The following is a 21,388-nucleotide window of genomic DNA, read 5'->3' on the forward strand; positions in this document are numbered from 1 at the left end:
TCTTATTGGGCCTTGACCCATGGGCCTCTAATACATCAAATGGCCTCATACATGGGTCTTACATATATCAGGGTGGGCCTCCATGACGGGCCACAATTGCATCAACATGGGCCTAGTCACACGGGCCTTGCATACATCACAGAGGCTTATGCAATTTAAGGTGGGCCTCAATAATGGGCCTAAAAAAAATAATTTTCAAGATGATTGAATGATTTGGATGAAACACATGTATCATGGTGGAGCCCACACTAAAGGAGGGTGTGGATTATCATACATATATAAGTGGGTCCCGTGTGGGGCCTACCATAATGTTTATTTCCCATCCAACCCATTGATAAGGTCACTCAAACTTGGGGCCACAATAATGTTTATTTTCCACCCCAACCTGGCCCACTGAAATGTTTATTTTCTAACCAACCTGGGCCCATTGTAATGTTTATTTGCCATCCAATTCCTCATAAGGTCATTTGGGCCAGGTAAGGCCCACTGTAATATTTATTTCCTACCCGACCTTTTAATAAGGTCACACGTGACCTGGGCCCACATTAATACATATTTACCACACAACCCGTTGGTCACGTGCACCTGGAGTAGGGCCCACTGGAATAGGGCCCACGGTAATATTTATTTTCATCTAACCTGTTGAGCAGGTTACGTGGGCAGGCAGCCCACTGTAATGTTCATTTAACGTCCAACCTGTTGGTAAGGTCATTAGACTTTGGGAAACTGGGGCCCACCGAAATGTGGTTCACAAATCCAGCCCATTCATTGTGTGTGTCCCACAATTTTAAGGGTCCAAATCAAGTTTCATTTGCATCCAAAACTCAGGTAGGCCCCACCAACGATTTTGTATGTTTTAGGCATGTCTTCACATGATTTTAGATGGTATGGCCCACATGAGTTCCGTATAAACCCGATTTTTGGGATGGACGGTCAGTCCATGGGGACCCATCAAATGCACGGTGTTGATGGTCGAAAGGGACCAAGGTGGGACCCACAGTCGAGCCGTGAGGGCCTGCACGGTTCGTCCGTCAGCAGCCCAGCGCAAGCGCTGCCTGCGCGTTCTGTCAGGGGCGGCAGCAGTCGCTGCTGCTCTTGAGTTTTTTTTTTTGAATAAAATTGTTTTTCTGCGGTATTTCATAGACGGGGCCCGCATCAGCAAGATCCACACCATTCATTGGCCCCTGTGGCTCGATACAAGTCTATTGAGACCAATATTGAGTAGTTTTCTGACGTACAGTAGCATCGGGATGCATTTCAATGGTAGAAAACTTGTTCACTATGCTATGGCCCACTATCAGCTCATATTGAGATCATTTTTCGGCTCAACGCCTAAAATGATCTGAAGAAGAGGATGGACGGCTTGGATTACATAAAAGCATCAAGGTGGGGCCTACATGAGTGGCCCACCTCTCCCTTCTCTTTTTTTTTTTTTTTTTTTTTTACGTACACACCCATTGCCTGTGCATACACTCCTCTTGCCAACGTCCAGCGTCCAGGGACGCTGGACGGCATACATAAGTATATTATTGGGGTGGGTCCCACGTAGATGTGGCCCACCAACCTATATACATATAATATATATATTATATTATATATATAATACATAATATATTATATATATTATATATATTATATAAAATATAACATATATATATAAAGCATTTAGCCCACCTAAATAGTGGATGGTGTGGATCATCACCTGTAATAGAGTGGACCACACCGTCTGATGTAGATGGACGGGGGAGATGTAATACATATTGGTGGGATCCACACCATAACAAAGAAAGAAAGAGAGAGATAGAGAGAGAGATACACGGTGAGATAGAGGAACCCCGCCACTATGGGCCCTCTTGATTAAATCACATACATCCAAATGGGTCCCACCAACAAGTGGGCCCTAAAATTTAAAATAATGGCAAAACACCCACCTTATCTTCCTTCTTCTTGGTCCCTTGGACTCCTTAGCTCCTTACCTTCACTTTTAATGGAGGTTGATGAAAGATGAATGGTTGAGATTGGAGATGAGAGGGTTTAGATGGAAGATGGAAGGTGGACCACACTTGTAGTTTGGGAGAGAAGTGTTGGACGTGAGAGGCTTGGTTGCTTGGAGAGATTTGAGAAAATGAGAGAGAAAATGAGAGGATGGGAGTGATATGAGGTGATGGAGTGATGGGTGTAATTAATGAAGCATGGGTTTGTTTGAAAAGTGAGTAAAAGAGGGATGGGTGAAGAGAGAGAGAGTTGACTTTGTGGAGAAAGAGGTATGGGTTGTTGTACTTGAGATAAGGTTGCATTTAATGGTTGATTGATGGGACTAATAGTGTAGAGATTCCCTCGAAATCCGTAACGCGCGGTGTTTCTTCGGAATAAACGCAGATCGGCATCTTCTTGCCTGGGTATCGGTTCGATGCGCAAGTCACGGCGTTGGAACCGCGGCGACGACGCGGTCGCTATGATATAACTTTCAGATCAAGCCGACGTCGGTACGCGGGACCTGGCTTAGGATCGTGGGCAGACACCGGATACGGTGCGAAGGTTGCCGAAATTTGACCGGAAGAACCGCGGAAGCCAACGGAATGGTACGGATTAGGACACGGGTCTTACATGAACCAACTCCTATGAGGAGTCATGTGAAAAGATGCCCTTGTGTCTAGCATCCACTGGTCCTTACGATTATCGTATGGCTGCCTAATCGTAGACACAAACAAAACATTACCATTACATCCACTCGATCCATCTGACGTGGCAACATTAGCCTACCTATACGAAGCTTCAGAATCTTCTCTCGTAGATCTAGAATTTTCACAATCCTTCTTCACATGTCCTTTCATCCAATAATTCCAGCACTTTACTTTTCCTTTGCCCTTGCCCCTAAATTTGGATCTAGAACCTGAAGAACCTGTACCTTATTCAGAATTCCTACCCCTCGGAATCAATGCCTCAGAAGATATCTCAATGTCGACGTTAAGCTTTCTCATGGCCTTCCTTTGAAGGGCTGAGATAATGGTGTCGACACTCAGGGTTTGATTCGTGCTACACATAGTGTCCTTAAATGACTCATATGATGCCGGAAGAGAATTCAACAACATACATGATTGTTCTTCATCTTTCATCACTTCCTCCGTATCCAGCAATTTGTAAACTAATTTATTAAAATTTGTGATGTGAGCCTCCAGATCTCCACCCTCTGCCATCTTGAAGTTATACCACTACTACTTCAAGTATAGGTGATTTTCAGAGGATTTTTTCGCATAGACATCCTCTAACTTTGCAAATAACTTAGCCGCAGTTTTCTCCCTCATGACGTTGTAGAGAACCTCATCCGTGAGACATAAACGGATCGATGATAAAGCCTTTTTATCAAGAGTATTCCATTCATCATCAGTCATAGTAGACTTTCGCTCCTCAAGAGCACCATCTTCGACTTGCTTGATTAAGGAACTGATCATCTGGATCTTTTATAACTCAAAATTATTTTTCCCTGAGTACTTCTCAATTTCATACCTAGTGCTTCCCATTATTACTAATCCCTCAGATTTAGATCTATGTCCCAACAATTTCTCTGATACCACTTGTTGGGGATTTGAGCTGCGGAATCACACAGATCTAGATGTAGGATAAAAATCCAATGGCACCAAGCACACACAAGAGAACACAAAGATTCAACGTGGAAAACCCTTGTAGGAAAAAACTACAGCACAAAGCGACAGATCTCCACTATGAAAGTAGAAATTACAAAGAGAGAGGACTTACCCGATTCGAACAACCTCGAATCTCACCCTTGCTACACCCTTTGATAACCCTAGAACTCTTTAGAATACCTTTAGGAAGCCTTAGTATACTTTAGAATAGCCCTAGAGACTCCTATTTATCGTTTAGGAAACTCTACTTACGCACCTCCTTTGGAAAAGTCCGGAAACCACATTAAATTTACGCAGTCCACGCAGGATCTACGTAACCTCGACTGGTCGAGGGTCCCCCTCGACCGGTCGAGCCATCCCGGTTGAGCGGCCCGGACACCAAAAATAATAGCATGCTGGACTTTGAGTTGAACAGTGCTCGACTAGTTGAGCGGCTCACTTGACCAGTCGAGCCAGGCTCTCAACTGGTCGAGCAGCGCCAGATTAAAGGCATTTGACAACACTACTTTCAATGGTATATTCATCATTAATCTAGTTTGAAATGTCCCTAGTGTTCAACAATAGTTCAAGGGCCTTACCTGCCGTGGAAGAGAGCAACATGGGTGATGGTTAGAGCAATCCTTGCGAATCCCGATCCTATCGAGAGTGCAAAAAGGGGACTGAGGTAGAGCTTCCCATAACTATTATATGCGGCAATATTGAGGTCATACTGAGGGGTCAAGACCTTGGTAGTATCATAAGTATCCCCACTTGAAGTGAAGAGGTTACTCGAAAATATTGGAAATTTCCCTGAATCAAAAGTATTGTATTTTTAGTAACATAAAGGGATGATTATGTAGATAAACATGATGAATCCGACTCCAACGTTGACAATGGAGAACCAAGGTGTCACCAACGGGCTGCCGTGGTAGGCCGATTTCCCTGCCCAGTCGAGAGTGAATGCACCCACTCCAAGCCCATGGTACCTAGATCCAATCTGCTGGGCTGTGAAGCTGCGGGGCCATGCCCAACAAACCCATGAAAAGAATGTCAGGATAGGGAACATATAGCCGGGTAAAGCATAGTAAGCGAAGCTTGCCACCAGGAAGATAAGGAAGAAGTGCATCCGGGTGAGACCTTTCGATCGAGAATCCTTCTCATGGAGCGCTCTGCAACACAGCATCTATGATGAGTGAAATGAAAAGTATATTAAGAGGAATGGTAGTTGCATGCTTCAATCTGTAAAAGCCAACGACGAGCGCCCCACACATACCAACATGGCAAATTTGTGGGAGATCTAGAAGGTTCATCAGGAGGGGTCCACTGTTAATTTTCCCTTAGCCCTCAAATCACACAAGTGCATCCTTCAGTTCATCACATGTACCAAAAAAGTGATGCTTAGAAAAAAGAAATCCAATGATCCATATTCAAGCCACATATGTAGCCTACCCAGTTGGTGGACTGGCTGGATTTTGGGCTGGAGCACTTCGATCCGGACCTGCCTGATGAACTGAACAGATCTTGTGCACAAGTGATTGGCACATGTGAGATTCTTTGGCATTGTCGGTTCCTTTTGCATTCCTGAGCTTTTTTTTTTTTTTTTTTTCTATGAGTGACAGAACAATCAATCAAGAATATTTTCACTTTATTCATATTCTTTGAAAATATGAAACGGTATCCAAATCATGGTTACAGAACGAGTCACCAGACCCATCTGGGGATGAAACTGAATGAGTCAAGGTGAGTCGCAACAGTTCTGGTCACCAAGTGAGTCAAACTCGGCAACCGCTATTTAAATTCTTGGCCAAAATTCTCCATTAAAACCAAAAACAAACTAGAGAGAGTTTCCCATCTCCATTTTTTTCTGCCTTTGTTTATGCCTTTTGTCCCGAAGACAGATATCCACATGTAGAGTTTATCTGAGTATGATTGGTTTTTTTTTTACTCATAATTAGTAAACGGTATGGCACCCACAACCAAGGAATCAAGCACCCAACATTTCCTTTTCACTTTCCTGATTTCCTTCTTTTCACTTTTAACACAAAAGCTTCAAATCAAGAAAGCTTTTCGACTCAAAATTCAAACGCCATCATTAATAAACCCACATAACAAATACCACCCCCAGATTGATTTTCTTCCCTCTTCTTTTCAACCCATGAAAGCTGTCAGGTAAAGAACCTTTTCAGCACTACCATTACAGCGAGAAAAAATAAATAAAATTTCGACAGCAGAATTTAAATTAGGCGAATCTAGGCTAACCCATTTCCTTACCCACATTGCTCCACTCAAAATTGGACAGGTGGAGCAATGGTCCACCGGACCCATTCATTAAGCAGATCCCATCAATGGACCACTTTCTGCAAATTGTGCTAAGCATGGATGGACCAGTTTCAGGCAAATGACATAGAGTGGATGGTCCTATCAATTTGAGTAGCAGACCTTTTTCCCAACCTAGGCTAACATTTGTTCATATTTTTTCTACCATCCATCTGTAAGTGACAAGTCATACGATTATGATAGCCCGAGCAGTGAGATGTTACCACTGTGCCCAATCCACAGTGGGACCCACCTGATGGTCTGGATGATGGACCATATGGGCATGCGTCTGATTTCAAGAAAAAGAAAGCGGAAAAATACAGACCTGAACAGAGAGACCTGAGCAAGGTTGGACGGCCACCACATCTCAGCAGGCTCAACCAAATATTTCCTAAGCATTGCAGCCCATCCATACCCCAAAATCTGCAACAGAACCATTCAAATCTTCAAGAGGAAATCCAGATATTTAATAATAATAATTTTTTAAAAAAATCAGACCTATATAAAAACCACAAGAACGTATTGCAAGAAAACAAGAAGAAAAACACACTCTCAAATGCCTGCTTTTGCAGGAGATTTTTAGCAACTTTTACAGCAAACAAATAAAAAGTAAAAAACCCACCAAAAAGACAAAAGGGGAAATTATGAAAACTCCAAAAAAACACATGATTAAAAAAAAAAACAGAAAACTGATGGGATAATGCAAATTATATCCAGTTTCTTCATCTTTAAAAAATATACTCTAAATCTGCTTTATCAACTGGTATCTAATAGGAAAAAAAAAAGATTAAAAAAGAAAAACAGCAAAAGCATGCAATTTTTATGCACTAAGCTACCTGAATTTATTAAATAAGAAAAACTAACAAAATAAAAATGTTACATTAAATAATTAAAAAAAAATGGACGGTCACATATATCTGCACACCCAAATACAAAAGCCGAGAAAATCACACCTAGAAAACAAAAATCACATCTAGAAATACAAATTTTCAAACATAGATTACACTATAAAACATATATCCCGAATACCCAAAAATGAAAAAACAAAATTATATAAATATATCTTCATCCTCTACCCAACTCATTCCTTCGTTCTTCTAATCTTCCAAATTTAATCCTTTTTCCACTTCTCCTCAAAAAGAAAAAATAATAATAATTGATAAAAATATTATATAAAGAATTAATGAAATCTCCACAAAAATTGAAAATCATGAAGCTTTTAAAGATTAAAAACCCAAAAAAATAATTAAAAATAACAAAATATCACACCCGAAAAAACCCAAGAAATGAGAATATAAATCTTCACATCTCCTAATCTATCTAAATTCAAAATCAAATCATAGAAGAGATTTTTTTTTTTATTTTTTTTTTTTTATTTTTTTTTTGGGTTAGCTTGTTAGTACACACCCATGTCAGTACACACACTCCATGTTAGCCACCCCCGCTAGGGATCGATACCAAGACCTCAAGTATTGAAACGAAGTATTTCCACTTAGTCTGCCAGTTGAGCTATGGATCTGGGTGTAATCATAGAAGAGATTAAAAATAATAAAACCCCATAAGAAAAAATGACGATCGATGTTATTCATACGAACATTTCTACGGTTACTCGCACAGTAGGAAATAAAGAGAAATTTACGACTGTGGACTCCACCTTTTATCCAACGGTTTTTATGAAGCAATACAAACTTAACATACGAACTTATACCTGCTCGTACGGACAATGATTTTGAGGATGAAACTACCCCTCCTCTCCACTGTGTTGCTTTCAGTCCTGTTTCTTTCACCTCTTTCCATTGCGTTGCTTTCACTGTTGATTTCACTGCCATTTTCACCCCCTTTCTTCACTCCGTTCCAGTGGCCTGTTTGGCTGGGCGAATCCCATGGGATTAGGGATGGGATGGATTTTAAGGTAATGATGGTGGTGTTAGTGGATTGGAAAAAGATCCATGGGATTGCTATATCCTAGGACAAGTTCACGGGTCTGTTTGGCACGCCCGGCATATCCCGAGATTTTACCTTCCAATCCGTCCAACCAAGGGATGGGATCAATTTTAAGGTAATGATGGTGATGTCAGTGGATTATTTTAAGATCCATGGGACTGCTTATATCCCGAGACAAGTTCACCGGGTCTATTTGGCTCATCATGCATATCCCGGGATATCGTGATCCCATCCCTCCTAATACCATGGGATCGGTCCGGCCAAACAAGCCCTAAGAAAGACAAAAAACCCATTTACTGGAGCCCCTTCCTTATCACCATTGGATTGCATCCTCTCCGTATATCAGCATTTTGTCTTCTTCTGAAAATGGTTGGTCCAGTGAAGAAAGCACATACAACAGGTATATTTTAAGCTTGTATCTGGGCTTTTGGTTCATCTATGTATACATCATCCGATGAACATGATGGATTACAAATAAAACATCATTATGGGGCGTAACAAGCGAAATCGGATTGCATACTGAGTTACTCAGTACGCTTCTATCGTATTGAGTAAACTCTATTGGGCCCACATTGAATGTATATAGTATATCCACACCGTCCATCAGTTTTTCCTTCTAATTTAAGGGGTTGAGCCCCAAACTGAAGTATATCAAAAGATCAAGTGGATCATACCACAAGAAACAGTGGGGATAATGATTTCCACCGTTGAAACCATAGTAGGCCTAACAGTGATGTTTGTTTGTTATCAAACTTGTTCATAAGATCATACAAACATGGATTAATAGAAAACACAATTATAAGCTTGATCCAAAACTTCTGTGGCCTTTAAGAAATGATCAATAGTAGAAGTTCAATTCAAAATTTCATGTGGTGTTGTCCATTTGAACATTAGATATGTTTAAATTATCATGTGGTGTTGTCCATCATGAAATTATCATTTAAGTTTGCCCCACTCAATTTCATGTTTGCCTCGCTGATTTTCTAATTTGCCCCACTGAATTTCATGTTTATCCCGCTGATTTTCTACTTTGCCCTGCTCAATTTCACATTTGCCCCACTAAAATTCATGTTTGCCCCGCTTAATTTCATATTTCCCCCGCTCAATTTCATGTTTCCCCCACGGAATTTCATGTTTCCCCCGCTGAATTTCTAGCTTGCCCCGCTCAATTTCATGTTTGTCTCGCCGAATTTCTAGTTTGCCCCGCTCAATTTCATGTTTGCCCCGCTTAATTTCATGTTTGCCCCGCTGAATATCATGTTTCCCTCATTCAATTTCATGCTTCCCCCGCTGAATTTCATGTTTTCCCTACTGAATTTTATGTTTCCCTCGCTCAATTTCATGTTTCCCCCACTCAATTTTTAGTTTGCCCCGCTCAATTTCATGTTTGCCCCACTGATTTTCTAGTTTGCCCCGCTCAATTTCATGTTTGTCCCACTGATTTTCTACTTTGCCCCACTCAATTTCATGTTTGCCCTGCTCATTTTCTAGTTGCAAAGGTAATAGTGTATGATAAATATGAAGTGATATGCATTCCTATGGCCTTTGGTTTTAAAGCTTGGTGTTCAATCGAAAACCTGCATTTGTCTGTCAAATTATGGATGTTGTGTTCATTACTGTTCGTAGAGTGACAAACATACTGGATTTAATATTATATCCCATTTTTATGTTTATCGGTTTGCTGGACATGTAGTTGAATGAAACTTTCTTAATGACTCTGATAGTGTTTTTCTTATGCAGTCCCATATCTGAGTACTTGAATCCACTTCAGAGAATAGATTTGTACTTCTAATGGGTCTTGAATATCTAATTGGCATTTCTTATGTTGATGACACTGAGGTTTTTAAGGTAGCCATGTTAACTGCATGCCTTCTTTTCTTTGTAATTGAGTTTGCATAGAGTCTTACCTTGTTTGCGTCAAATGCATGGATATGTATGCTTGGATTACTGAAACTCTTTAGTCCTTGAGCTATTGGAGGCACATCATAACCTTAACAACCATGGTGCTACTGCTGCAAGCATGATGGAGCTTCAGGTACTTTAGATATGATGCTTCTTACTATTATTGTGAGTAGAGTTTTATAGTTTCAATACATGGCATGGGTTATTATTAGTGTGATTTCAATTTATGTTTCTTACTGCTATTGTGCCTAGAGTTTGGATACCACCATATGAGCTAATCAGCCAAGGACTGAACTTCGATTATCATTTCAATCCTTCCAGATTGTAAATGTGATTATAACTCTCTACTTCCATGCTTTTAAGAAGAGAGTTCCATGTTGGTAGATTGAAGAGCACGAGGATCCTGCCTTAAGTTCCAACCATCTTTGTTGAAGATTTGGACTATCCAGTTATCCGGACTAGATATCTGGGCCATATCAGGGATGCAGATTGATTTGAGGAAAGGTCGGGACCTTCTCAATACTTGGATCAGAGATCGGGACCTCCATGGGATTGCTATATGCCGAGACAAGTTCACCGAGTCTGTTTGGCATGCCCGTCATATTCTGGGATTTTACCTTCCAATCCCTTCCTATCCGTCCTACCAATAAAATAGAGGTACAAGAATTACTAACAATCATGTATGTAGACTAATAATCAATCATGTATATAGACTAATAATCAATCATGGATAAGTTGAAATTGATTGGGGTGTGGTTTGGGTCAGTGCACATATGTAGACTAATAATCAATCATGTTACATGTCTTCCTTCATCAAGAATTACTAGCAAACATGGAATTTTACTGCTGCAGTTTATTAGGTACTTAAAGAAGAGGGGGAAAGTCGATGATGATTTTTTGAGAACTCTAAAAAAGGGGGAATGGATGAAGAGCTCTAAAGGGTATGTAACTCCATTTGGGTCGATTTTCCTTCCATCCATTACAGGAGCTCTTTTACAAATAACAAACCTTCCTGCATCGATGACACATTCTACAGAAATAAGTTTGGTTGTTATACCATTGAGTTCAATTTGTTGGGAGTTGTGATAGATATGGAAGAGGTGTACAAATTGACTGCAGATAATTTCACATTTCCTGAAGCTCTATCTATTGTAACTAGAGAAAGTGTTCTGCTGAATGTAGGGTCGGTTTAAGATCAATTATAAGTAACTTTTTTTTACTTAAAGCTACTTAATCACTTTAGTTAGAGAAGTAGGAACCAAGATAAGCTACTTAACGCATAGGTAGCTTATATCAAGTTACTTACAATCCAAACTCCCCTTATTGACACTATTTTATCCATTGCATCAGGTCTACGAGGTATTCTATATACACACCAGCTATCTTGATCCATTGCATTCAAATTGAATGTAGGTATCTTTTCCCCGCTCAAGTTCATGTTTGCCCCGCTGAATTTCATGTTTGCCTCGCTGAATTTCTAGTTTGCCCCGCTCAATTTTCGGTTTGCGTCGCTGAATTTCTAGTTTGCCTCGATCAATTTCCAGTTTGCCCTGCTCAATTTCATGTTTGTCCTGCTCAATTTTCAGTTTGCCCCACTCAATTTCCAATTTTCCCCACTCAATTTCATGTTTGCTAAGCTTAATTTTTAGTTTGCCCCGCTGATTTTCTAGATTCCCCCGCTTAATTTCCAGTTTACCCCGCCGAATTTCATGTTTGCCCCGCTCAATTTCATGTTTGCCCCGCTAAATTTCTAGTTTATCCTGCTCAATTTCATGTTTGCCCCGCTTGATTTCTAGTTTGCCCCGCTGAATATCTAGTTTGCCCCGCTCAATATCCAGTTTGCCCCGCTTAATTTTCAGTTTGCCCCACTCAAATTATAGTTTACCTCACTTATTTTTATAGTTTATCTCGCTCAATTTCTGGTATTTCCTCCCTCAATTTCTATCTTAATTTCATATGAAGCTTGTTCAAATTCATGAAATGGTACATTGTTTTCAATTATTTTTGATTTTGTACACTATAATTATCTTGTGAATTTTATGTTTGATATGTTTTTTAATTCATCTTTGCAGGTGATGAATATTCTGCTGTAATCCCAAACCCAAGCTCTAAGTATACACTGAAATGGTGGTTTGAAAAGGTGATGAATATTCTGTTGTAATCCCAAACCCAAGCTCAATTTCTACGTTGCCTCGTGCAAGTTCTAAGTTGCCTCGCTGAATTTCAAGGTTCCCTCGCTCAATTCTTAAGTTGCCTCGGTCGATTCCTAGGTTCCCTCGCTCAATTACTAGGAAGGTTTTGATGATAAAATAAATGAAGAAGCTCTAGTGCTAAAGTAGATCACACCACATGGTGTGGCTTGAACACAACTTGCCAAAAACCTCTTTTAGGGGCTCAAGGAGTTTTGGATTAAGCTGATATTTTTATATTTTCCTTTTAACCAGGTTTACATTATTTCATGAATAGGTTTAATGAAAAATATATATCACGATGGCCTGTTGATTACTTGCCTCCAAGTGTAAAGGTTTGTAAGTAATATCCCGTGAATACAGGGTCGATCCCACAGGGAGATGAATTGTGAGAAGGAAAAAATCAAATGTAAAACAAACTAAGTAATAAAAAATAAAACTGATGATTTGATTTTTGGGATTTTTGAATGGATGTAATTCAACTAAATTAAAATAACACCCAAGCTTCAAAGTTCCACACATAAGTTAATGTTCCAAAATCATGATGACTTGGATAACACAACTGGGATTTGAGCACTATGGTCAGCCTAATCGGAAAATAAAACCCATGTGCTTCCCTTCTATCTTGGGCTAGAAGGAACTTAGAAAAATATAATTAAATTGTAGAAATAAAAAGCAACAAGAAAAAAATAAATGCAAAACAAAAAGATCTAAAAAAAAAAAAAAAAAACTTATAAACTTTAATAAAATTAAAAACTCTTTAAAAACTCTAAATTTTGCTTTAGGATGCCTTGAATGATGCTTAAGAATGCCCTGGGAAACCCTATTTATAAGTGGGGAACTCTAATTTTCGTACAAAGTTGAAAAACTCTAGAAACTGCCTCAAATTTATGCAGTTTTTTAAAATAGAATTCTTGCTGCACTGTTTGTTTAAAATAGATTTTCCGCTGCATAGTTTCCCAAAATAGACTTCAGAACTTAAGAATGCACTTTTTCAGGACGATTTCAGGATTCTTCACTTCAAATCTTTGATTCTTTTCAATCCTCACTTGGTTTTCTTAGATCTTTGGCATATAAATTCTTCAATCTTGATCTCCTAAGATCCATCCATTGCCTTGGTGATTCTTGAGCATCAAATCTATACTTTTTAGCACCATTTTTCAATCCAAGCTCTTAAATTCACCTTGCAACACATACATGAGTAAAATAGAATATTAAGCTGATTCATGTTCATAAAACCAAGATATAAATGAAAAAAATTGTGCATTATTTAAGTCTCAACACTTGTAAGAAGGTTTCAATAGCAATATCATCATCATTACTGATTCATGTGATGTGAGTGTGATTTACTTGTGTTTTTTATCTGCTTTCTTTTTAAGCTTGTGTTCTAAAATGATTTTCAAAATGAATGAACAACTTAAATAAAACACACATATTATAGCGAGCTTTATAAAAGCCCCTAATAGAACTGATCGACTTTAAGTAAGTTACTCAAATAGGGAGTTTTGAAACTCAATTGAGCTATATGCAAACTAAATTGTCTAAGAGTTATGCAACTTGCCTGTAACCTAGGGTTATATGAATTCCCTATAATCCAAAGGGATGTAGATTGCCCACAACAATTTAGGGTAGGAACTCCTTACTATTGAAAGTTACGTGGGTCTCACGTCAATTCATTTTGACTACTCTTGTTATGATATAAGACAAAAAATGAGACAAATCTAAAAAAATGAATTGACCACTCTCATTATGATATAAGACAAAAAATAAGACAAATCTAAAAAACAAGTGGGCAAGACAATTGATCCAGTCGACCGGGTCCTAACCCGGTCAACCCCAACTAGCAGACCTAGTCGATCGGGTCCCTGGACCACGGTGCCTATGGCTACAGATTAGTTGTACCTATGGCTATGGTTATAATCCGTAGCCATAGGTCTACTTTGAAAAGGTGGGGTATTTTCGTCCTCAAGTTCACTGTCCGTACGTGGAAGTCTAAGTTGGTATGTTGAGTTTAGTTTGCTTCATAAAAAACCACTGAATAAAAGGTGGGGTCCACAGTCGTAAATTTCTCCTATGTAAATCATCGCGCTGAGAGAACTTTAATACTCAGATAGAGATTGATGGTTCATAAGTCTGCACTCAAAATTGTACACATGAAATACATGTGGCTCAAAACAAACCGTCAAAATCGTGGATCTACTTTAGACGTTTCATAAGAAACATGTTTTTTTATTGGCCGGTTGTTTAGACACCTAACGAACTTAAAAATTAGCTTAATTGTTCGGATTCAACAAACAATGTTCACTAATCACCATTGATCGGTCAACCAATCTAATATGTTAATCACTTATCCGTAGTGCGTCTCATGATTTAAATGGTTTCCTTGAATTCAGCACATTCTACACATGCAATTCCAGTTTACCTCGCTGAATTTCTAGTTTGCCCCACTCAATTTCCAATTTCCCCCGCTGAATATCATGTTTGCCCTGCTGAATTTCATGTTTGACCCGCTCAATTTTATGTTTGCCCCGCTGAAATTCAAGTTTGCCCCGCTGAAATTCAAGTTTGCCCCGCTGAAATTCTAGTTTCGCCCCGCTGAATTTCATGTTTACCTCACTCAATTTCATGTTCGCCCCACTGAATTCCATGTTTGCCCTACTAAATTTCTAGTTTGCCTCGCTCAATTTCTAGTTTCCCCCACTGAATTTCATGTTTACCCCACTCAATTTCATGTTCACCCCACTCAATTTCATGCTTGCTCCGCTCAAATTTCAGTTTGCCCCGCTGAATTTCATGTTTGCCCCGCTGAATTTTCAGTTTGCCCTGCTCAATTTCATGTTTTCCCCGCTCAATGTTATGCTTGCCCCGCTCAAATTTCAGTTTGCCCAGTTGAATTTCATGTTTGCCCCACTTAATTTAACTAGTGTGAGTTTTCAAGAAACTTGCCTAAGTTTTTGTTTTAGTTGACTCAACTTGACAGGGTTTGAGTCGAATTTGTATTTTATAAGTATGATCTCAATATACTTTTATTGCGAAATAGAAAATTGAAGAATCCAAGATTTTCTTCAAAAGTGGTTAAATTCTCTTTCGATTTTTACAGAAACTCCATTTTCGATATCATTTAGCACATGGGTTTTGTCTATGATAATCCATTAGGAATGATGACTCGAGAACATACCAATAAACAATAAACAATAGCCTAGATATAATGTTTATATTCAAAAATTAAAGAATTTTTGCTCGGAATTGTTTGGTAAGAAATAAAAAGATTCTTATCTCACTACCAACCAATAAGCAATTCCTCGATTAGATAAATAGAGTGGTTAGTCAGTTCATGCATACTCCTCAAATTACAATCAGATACTTAAGATATCACAATGACTTTAAAACATACAGTTAAACTGAGTTTTCTTGAGCAAATTAGTCTTGATCGTTAAGGTTGAAGGACGGTCCATTAACCAATTTGAATGTTCAATAACGATGTGACTGTTTGCATCAATATCTCATGTATAGAGAAAGGACAAAACACATTGAGATGGATCATTAACTTGCATCCATATCTTAGCTGTAGAATAAGGATAAAACACATCGAGATGGACCATCATTTTATCCAGGTAAAAGGTGCTAGTACAAATGCATTCGATATAAAATGTTGCAATCATCCACCTTAATCACCAACTACATGTCAACATTGCTTATGTACTCATGGATTATCAGGGATGTAGATTTTTCAGTATAACCACTCCAAAATGAGACAACCAACATAGGAATTTGATAGCTACATAATGCATGCACAATTGCTGATGATGCATAACCCAAATATCGCATTGAGATGGTGATATTAATAGTCAGATTTTGGACCACTAGCTATTTTACTATAACCCTCCATTTGATGTCCATCAATTGGATGGTTAGGATTATATGATCAATCTAAATTTAGAGACAAGGAACCAAACTAGTTTTCTCATTCCAAAATCCAAGAAAATGGCTAATTAAAAAAAAAAAAAAAAAAAAAAACATGAGTGGTGCATGGATAATTGATTATGGAGGATAACTCAAAAATTACATTGAGAAGATGATGCTAATCATCTGATTTTGCCTTGAAAAGCCACATCCCATTGACCCGGTCGATCGAGTTGACCTGGTTGACCCCGAGTCACTGTCCCACTAACCCGGTCGACCCCAATTCAATGTCTTGTCCCACTGTCGGGGTCAGCTGCTAGATCGGCTACGGCACCTATGGCTATGGTTATAATCCATAGCCATAGAGGGCTGCCAAATCCGCAGCCATAGACCGACTTACTTAAAAAGGAGGGGTAGTTTCGTCCTCAAATTCGTTGTCCATAAGAGCAGGTCTAAGTTCGTATGTTAAGTTTGTATTGCTTCATAAAACCGTTGGATAAAAGGTGCGGTCCACAGTCATAAATTTCTCGAAAATAAACATACTCAAGGGCATGCCCACACATAGCACACTCAACATGTATGAGATCCGATCCGTTCATCAGCTGGCACCCAAAACCAATCTGGTCCAGTCATCAGTTACCCCACATGAGTGAGAAAAATGAACGGTTAAAAGAAACCGACATCGCATTCTCAGTTCTGCAATGTTGGGCCCACCAATTGGTAATCCAGACTCTTGTTCTGTTATGTCCCACCATGAATGTACTAAAAATAAAAATTTCCTCAATATGAACGAAAACCGTTCAATTAGCAACTTGCAGGTGGATGGGTAAAAGGAGAAATACAACAACGGTCCGAAAGTTCAACTAATGGATTTATAGAGACACGCTCCGTTCAAGCAATAGGACTTGAGTCACCCAACAGATCAACGGCCTGTATTACCTAAAAACAGTGGGCCCCACATAATTCTTCCCACTCGAAAAAACCCATCTCCTCAGGTTTGTACTGCATGCATTTCGTGTGGCCCACCTATTTGTACCGTACACACGCTTTCTCAGTTCCGACATTTGGGTCCGACATATCAGTAATCCAGACCGGTGTTCTGTTGTTTCCCACCATGGATAGACTACAAAATAAAAAGTAACCTTAAGAGGATCCAATCTTAACCGTTCGATTAGCACTTTACATAGATGGACGGATAAGAAGAGAAATGCAAAAAGATTTCAGAAGTTCAACTAAAAAAACCTCAGTCACTCTTACTCCATCCAAACAGTAAGACTCAAAGGGCCGTTTGGATGCTTGTAACTTCTGTAAAATGTAAGAAAGTTACAGGTGACTTTCTTATATTTTGGGTTTGAGGGAGAAATGTTACAGGTAACAAAGTCTAACAAAGTCTCAACCTGTAACTTTGTATCAGGTAAGATTGCAAGAAATGTAACAGAGAAATTAGGTGTTTTTCAAGTCACAGGTTACCTTGTTATAGGCAACGACTATCCATTTCGAATTTGGGAGAGGGTGGTGGAAACATAGCTGCATTGAAAGTGCACCTACCTGCTTTGACCCAACGACTCCTTCTCCCTCTCTCAACGTCTCCTTTCCTCTCTCTCTCTCTCTCTCTCTCTCTCTCTCTCTCTCTCAGCGTCTCCTTCCCTCTCTCTGCTGTGGCAAGGGAAGCCCTAACCCTTATTGATTTTCTTTTTTATTTTTTCCTCTCCTTCATTTTTTTTTCTTTTGTGTAAGTGCGGAACGGGGCTGTTTGGCAGGGCAGTTTCGGATGCCTAACAGTGGGGCCCACACTGAGGTACTTTCCTTACATCCACACCATCCATCCGTATTGAAAGCTCATTTTAGGATATGATCCAAAAAATGAAGTTGATCCATATCTCCAGTGGGCCACACCACAAGAAACAATTTTAACTAAATTCCTACTATTAAAAACATCATGGATCCACTAAAATATTAATTTTCCATCCAACGGAAGCGGTTTGCCTAGTGAGTAACTCACTATGCTGGTAGTCCACCATGATTCATGTATTTCATCCGCTCCATCCATCCATTTTCCCAGGTAATTTTAGGACTTGAGCCCAAAAATGAAGCATATATAATTTTCAAATGGACCACACCACAGGAAACAACTGACTTGAACTTCTACCATTGAAAATTTCTTAGGGCCACAGAAGTTTTGGATCAAGCTTATATTTTTGTTTCCCGTTCATCCATGTCTATATAATCTTATAAACTGGTTGGATGACAAATAAACATTACTGTGGGGCCTATAAAGGTTTCATAGTTGGAAATCATTATCCTAACTGTCCCGAGGTGTGATCCACTTCATCTTTGTATATGCTTCAATTTTGAGCTTAACCCCTTAAATTAGATGGAAAAACAGATGGATGGTGTGGATAGACCGCATACATTCAAGGTGGGCCTAACTAAGTTTACTCAGTACGATAAGAGCATACTGAGTAACTCAGTATGCAATCCGATTTCTCATCCAACCTATTGACAAGGAAATCGAATCTCTTATCCTACCGAGTAAACTCGGTTGGGCCCACGGTGAATGTATATGATTTATTCATGCCGTCCATCCATTTTTCCAGCTTATTTAAGGGGTTGAGACCAAATTGAAGCAAATCCAGAGCTCAAGTGGATCATACCACGGGAAACAATGGGAATAATGATTTCTTCCATCGAAACCTTACTAGGCCTCACGGTGATGTTTATTTGTCATCCAACATGTTCGTAAGATCATGCAAACATTGATGAAGGGAAAAATCAAATATAAGCTTGATCCAAAACTTCTATGGCCCCCAAGAATTTTTCAACGGTAGAAGTTCAATTCCCATTGTTTCTTGTGGTGTGGTTCATTTGATATTTGGATATTCGTCATTTTTGGGATCAAGACTAAAATTATGTGGTAAATGGATGGACGGATTGGATACAATACATAAATCATGGTGAGTCTTAAAGAGTTTACTGAGCACACAATCCGCTTCCGTTGATAAGGTAACAAAGACTTAGACGAAGATACCAAACAAATATCATCTTGATCTAAAATTTTTGTGCCCACAAGAAGTTTTTAATGGTCAATTACTAATGTTTCCTATGTTATGATCCACATGAGATTCAAATCTTCTTATTTTTTATATCATGTTCTAAAATGAGCTTTCAACACGGATGAACGATGTGGATGTGAGAAAAATACATCACAATGGGTCCATAATTTGGGATCTCACACACCTTGATGGATCTACTCAAGTTTGACTAGCTACGTTAACCAATAACTGTTAGGCCTGTGTCCTAGCATCTCGTCGTTCCGTAGGATCCGTTGGTCCTCCCGTTCAAATTCTGGCAACTCGCGACCCATAGATTTCATTTGCGCGTGACCCTAAGTCACATCATGTAGACCCGAGCTGACTCAACCCGAGACCTATGCCATTACGACCGCACCGTCGTCGCGGTTCCGACGCCACATCTCGTGCACCAATCCGATGCTTAGATCATAAGATGTGGATCGTGCATTATCATGGTCGTGGACCGCACGTTGCGGGACCCACCTATCCCAGATGTCATTTTTTCCTAGCAATTAATTATGAGGGTGATGACATCACCTTAGCTATGACTACCCTAGCCCCTAGCCCATGATTACCTTTCTCTTCCCCATGAGCCACACCTCTTATAAAATTAATTATTATCTTACACCCATCATCATTACCTAGGAAGCTACACCTATCTCTCCCTCCCTCTCTCTTTCTTCATCATTTTTCCATTGCTAGACCCATGGACGTCCAAGCAACCCCAAAATCCAGCCCTCTCCCACCTTAGATCCCCACCAATCCAACCTTTAGATCATCATCTCCGCCGTTGAAAGAGCTTCCTTTAAGCATTGGAGCATAGGGAAGAAGAAGAAGTTTAGGTGGGTCTCTCTCTCTCTCTCTCTCTCTCTCTCTCTCTCTCTCTCTCTCTCTCTCTGGTTTGATGGCCCACCATTGATGATTGATGATCCAGACCGTCCAAATAATGGGACAGCCTTGCTGCCACTGTCTAGGGCCATCTTGCTGCTTGTTTCTGGGCAAGCTTGGATGGTGGGGAAAATGCAAATACCGACTTGATCCAGGGCTGTGTGGCCTACCCCTATGGACCCTACCATGGTACATGTATTTTTATCCATGCCGTCCACCAAGCGGGGCCCACCTCGCCGTCATGTCTGGGGCCTATCATGGCTATCCATTCTAGGCTGGCCCAGGCCATAGAGAAATCACAAATATCAGCTTTATCCAAAACTGTGGCCCACACGTGTGGCCCACCTTGATGATGTGATGGATCCACACCATCCAGACCCTGGATGGTGGGGCCCACACAACTCAAAGCTGTTGTTAACGTTAGCAAGTTCTGGGTCTGATCATGAGGTAGTGTTATATCCAACAGTTCGTCCACCTGGCAGTGGGTGGGGCCCACCCCACATGTGTTGTACGTGTGGGCAGGTGGGACCCACTTTGATGTACGTATTTTGTATCCACATCGTCCGTCCATGGACGATGTTGTGGGACACACTATGATGTATTTGTTTCACCACGCCGTCCATCCATTTCTAGTGTGGGGCCCACCCCACACATGCTGCACATGTGGGGGTGGGGCCCACCTTGATATGTGTATTCTATATCCTCGCCGTCCACTAGTTGGGGCGGTGGGATTTCACCATGATGCATGTTTACCTCCATGCCATCCGTCCCTTGAATGTGAGGCCCACCTTGATGTGTTGTATCTATGCAATCCATCCCCCTGGATGTGGGACCCATTTGATGTGTCTTTTAATCTCAGCCATCCAACCCTTGGACATCCAGATTGATTGGACTGCTGCTGGCCCAAAAGTCCAGCAGTAGGCCCATCTCCTTGTATGATATATACCTCTTTGTTAAACAGTATTTAGGCCCCTTAGATGCCTTGTTAGGCCCACCTTCCACCTGATTGTATAAGGGCCAGATTGCCCAGATTTTCTAAATGTTTAGTGGACCAGATGGGTTGAATATCTAGCCTTAAAATTTCCTATTGCTGAGGTGTTATCCATCCATTATGGTGGACTTCATGGGCTAAGTTATAAACCACTATATTGGGTATATTGTACACTTGGCCCAACTATATTTTTTGGAGCCTATGTGCCACCCAAAGAGGCCCACCATGTTAGATGTACTAGACACAGCTTACCTTAGCATTTTTCTGGACTTTGGGCTGCTCCATATGGCCCACCTTGATGTATGTGAGCTATGTACTACCCAAGAGGCCCAATATTGATGTATGAGATAATATGAGTGGAACCCATTTATTTTCCAGCCATTGTGAGGGCTATGGGTTGTTTCATTAGGCCCTTGTGTGAGGCCCATTTCGTGTTGCAACAGGCCCACTTTGATGCATGTATTGTAGGCACTCTGCCACTTATTTTTTTTTTACCATAAGGCTGATCGACGAGGCCCACCTTGATGTGTATATTGACCTTGCTGCCCATTTATTTTCTAA

General features: G+C 40.1%; 1 protein-coding gene across 1 annotated transcript in view; it reads right to left on the reverse strand.

Annotated features, from left to right (window-relative positions):
- Positions 1–4,440: 4,440 nt before the first annotated feature.
- Positions 4,441–21,388, reverse strand: part of LOC131258264 (oligopeptide transporter 3-like) — a 66,505-nt gene continuing 49,557 nt past the window's right edge. The window contains exons 2-3 of the mRNA XM_058259466.1: positions 6,265–6,362; positions 4,441–4,792 (exon numbers count right to left, since the gene is read on the reverse strand). Coding sequence (XP_058115449.1) covers positions 4,456–4,792; positions 6,265–6,338 — 411 coding nt within the window. The 5' untranslated portion in view covers positions 6,339–6,362 and the 3' untranslated portion in view covers positions 4,441–4,455. The remainder of the gene's footprint in view (positions 4,793–6,264; positions 6,363–21,388) is intronic.

This window comes from Magnolia sinica, chromosome 10, assembly GCF_029962835.1.
Source record: "Magnolia sinica isolate HGM2019 chromosome 10, MsV1, whole genome shotgun sequence".
NCBI lineage: Eukaryota > Viridiplantae > Streptophyta > Magnoliopsida > Magnoliales > Magnoliaceae > Magnolia > Magnolia sinica.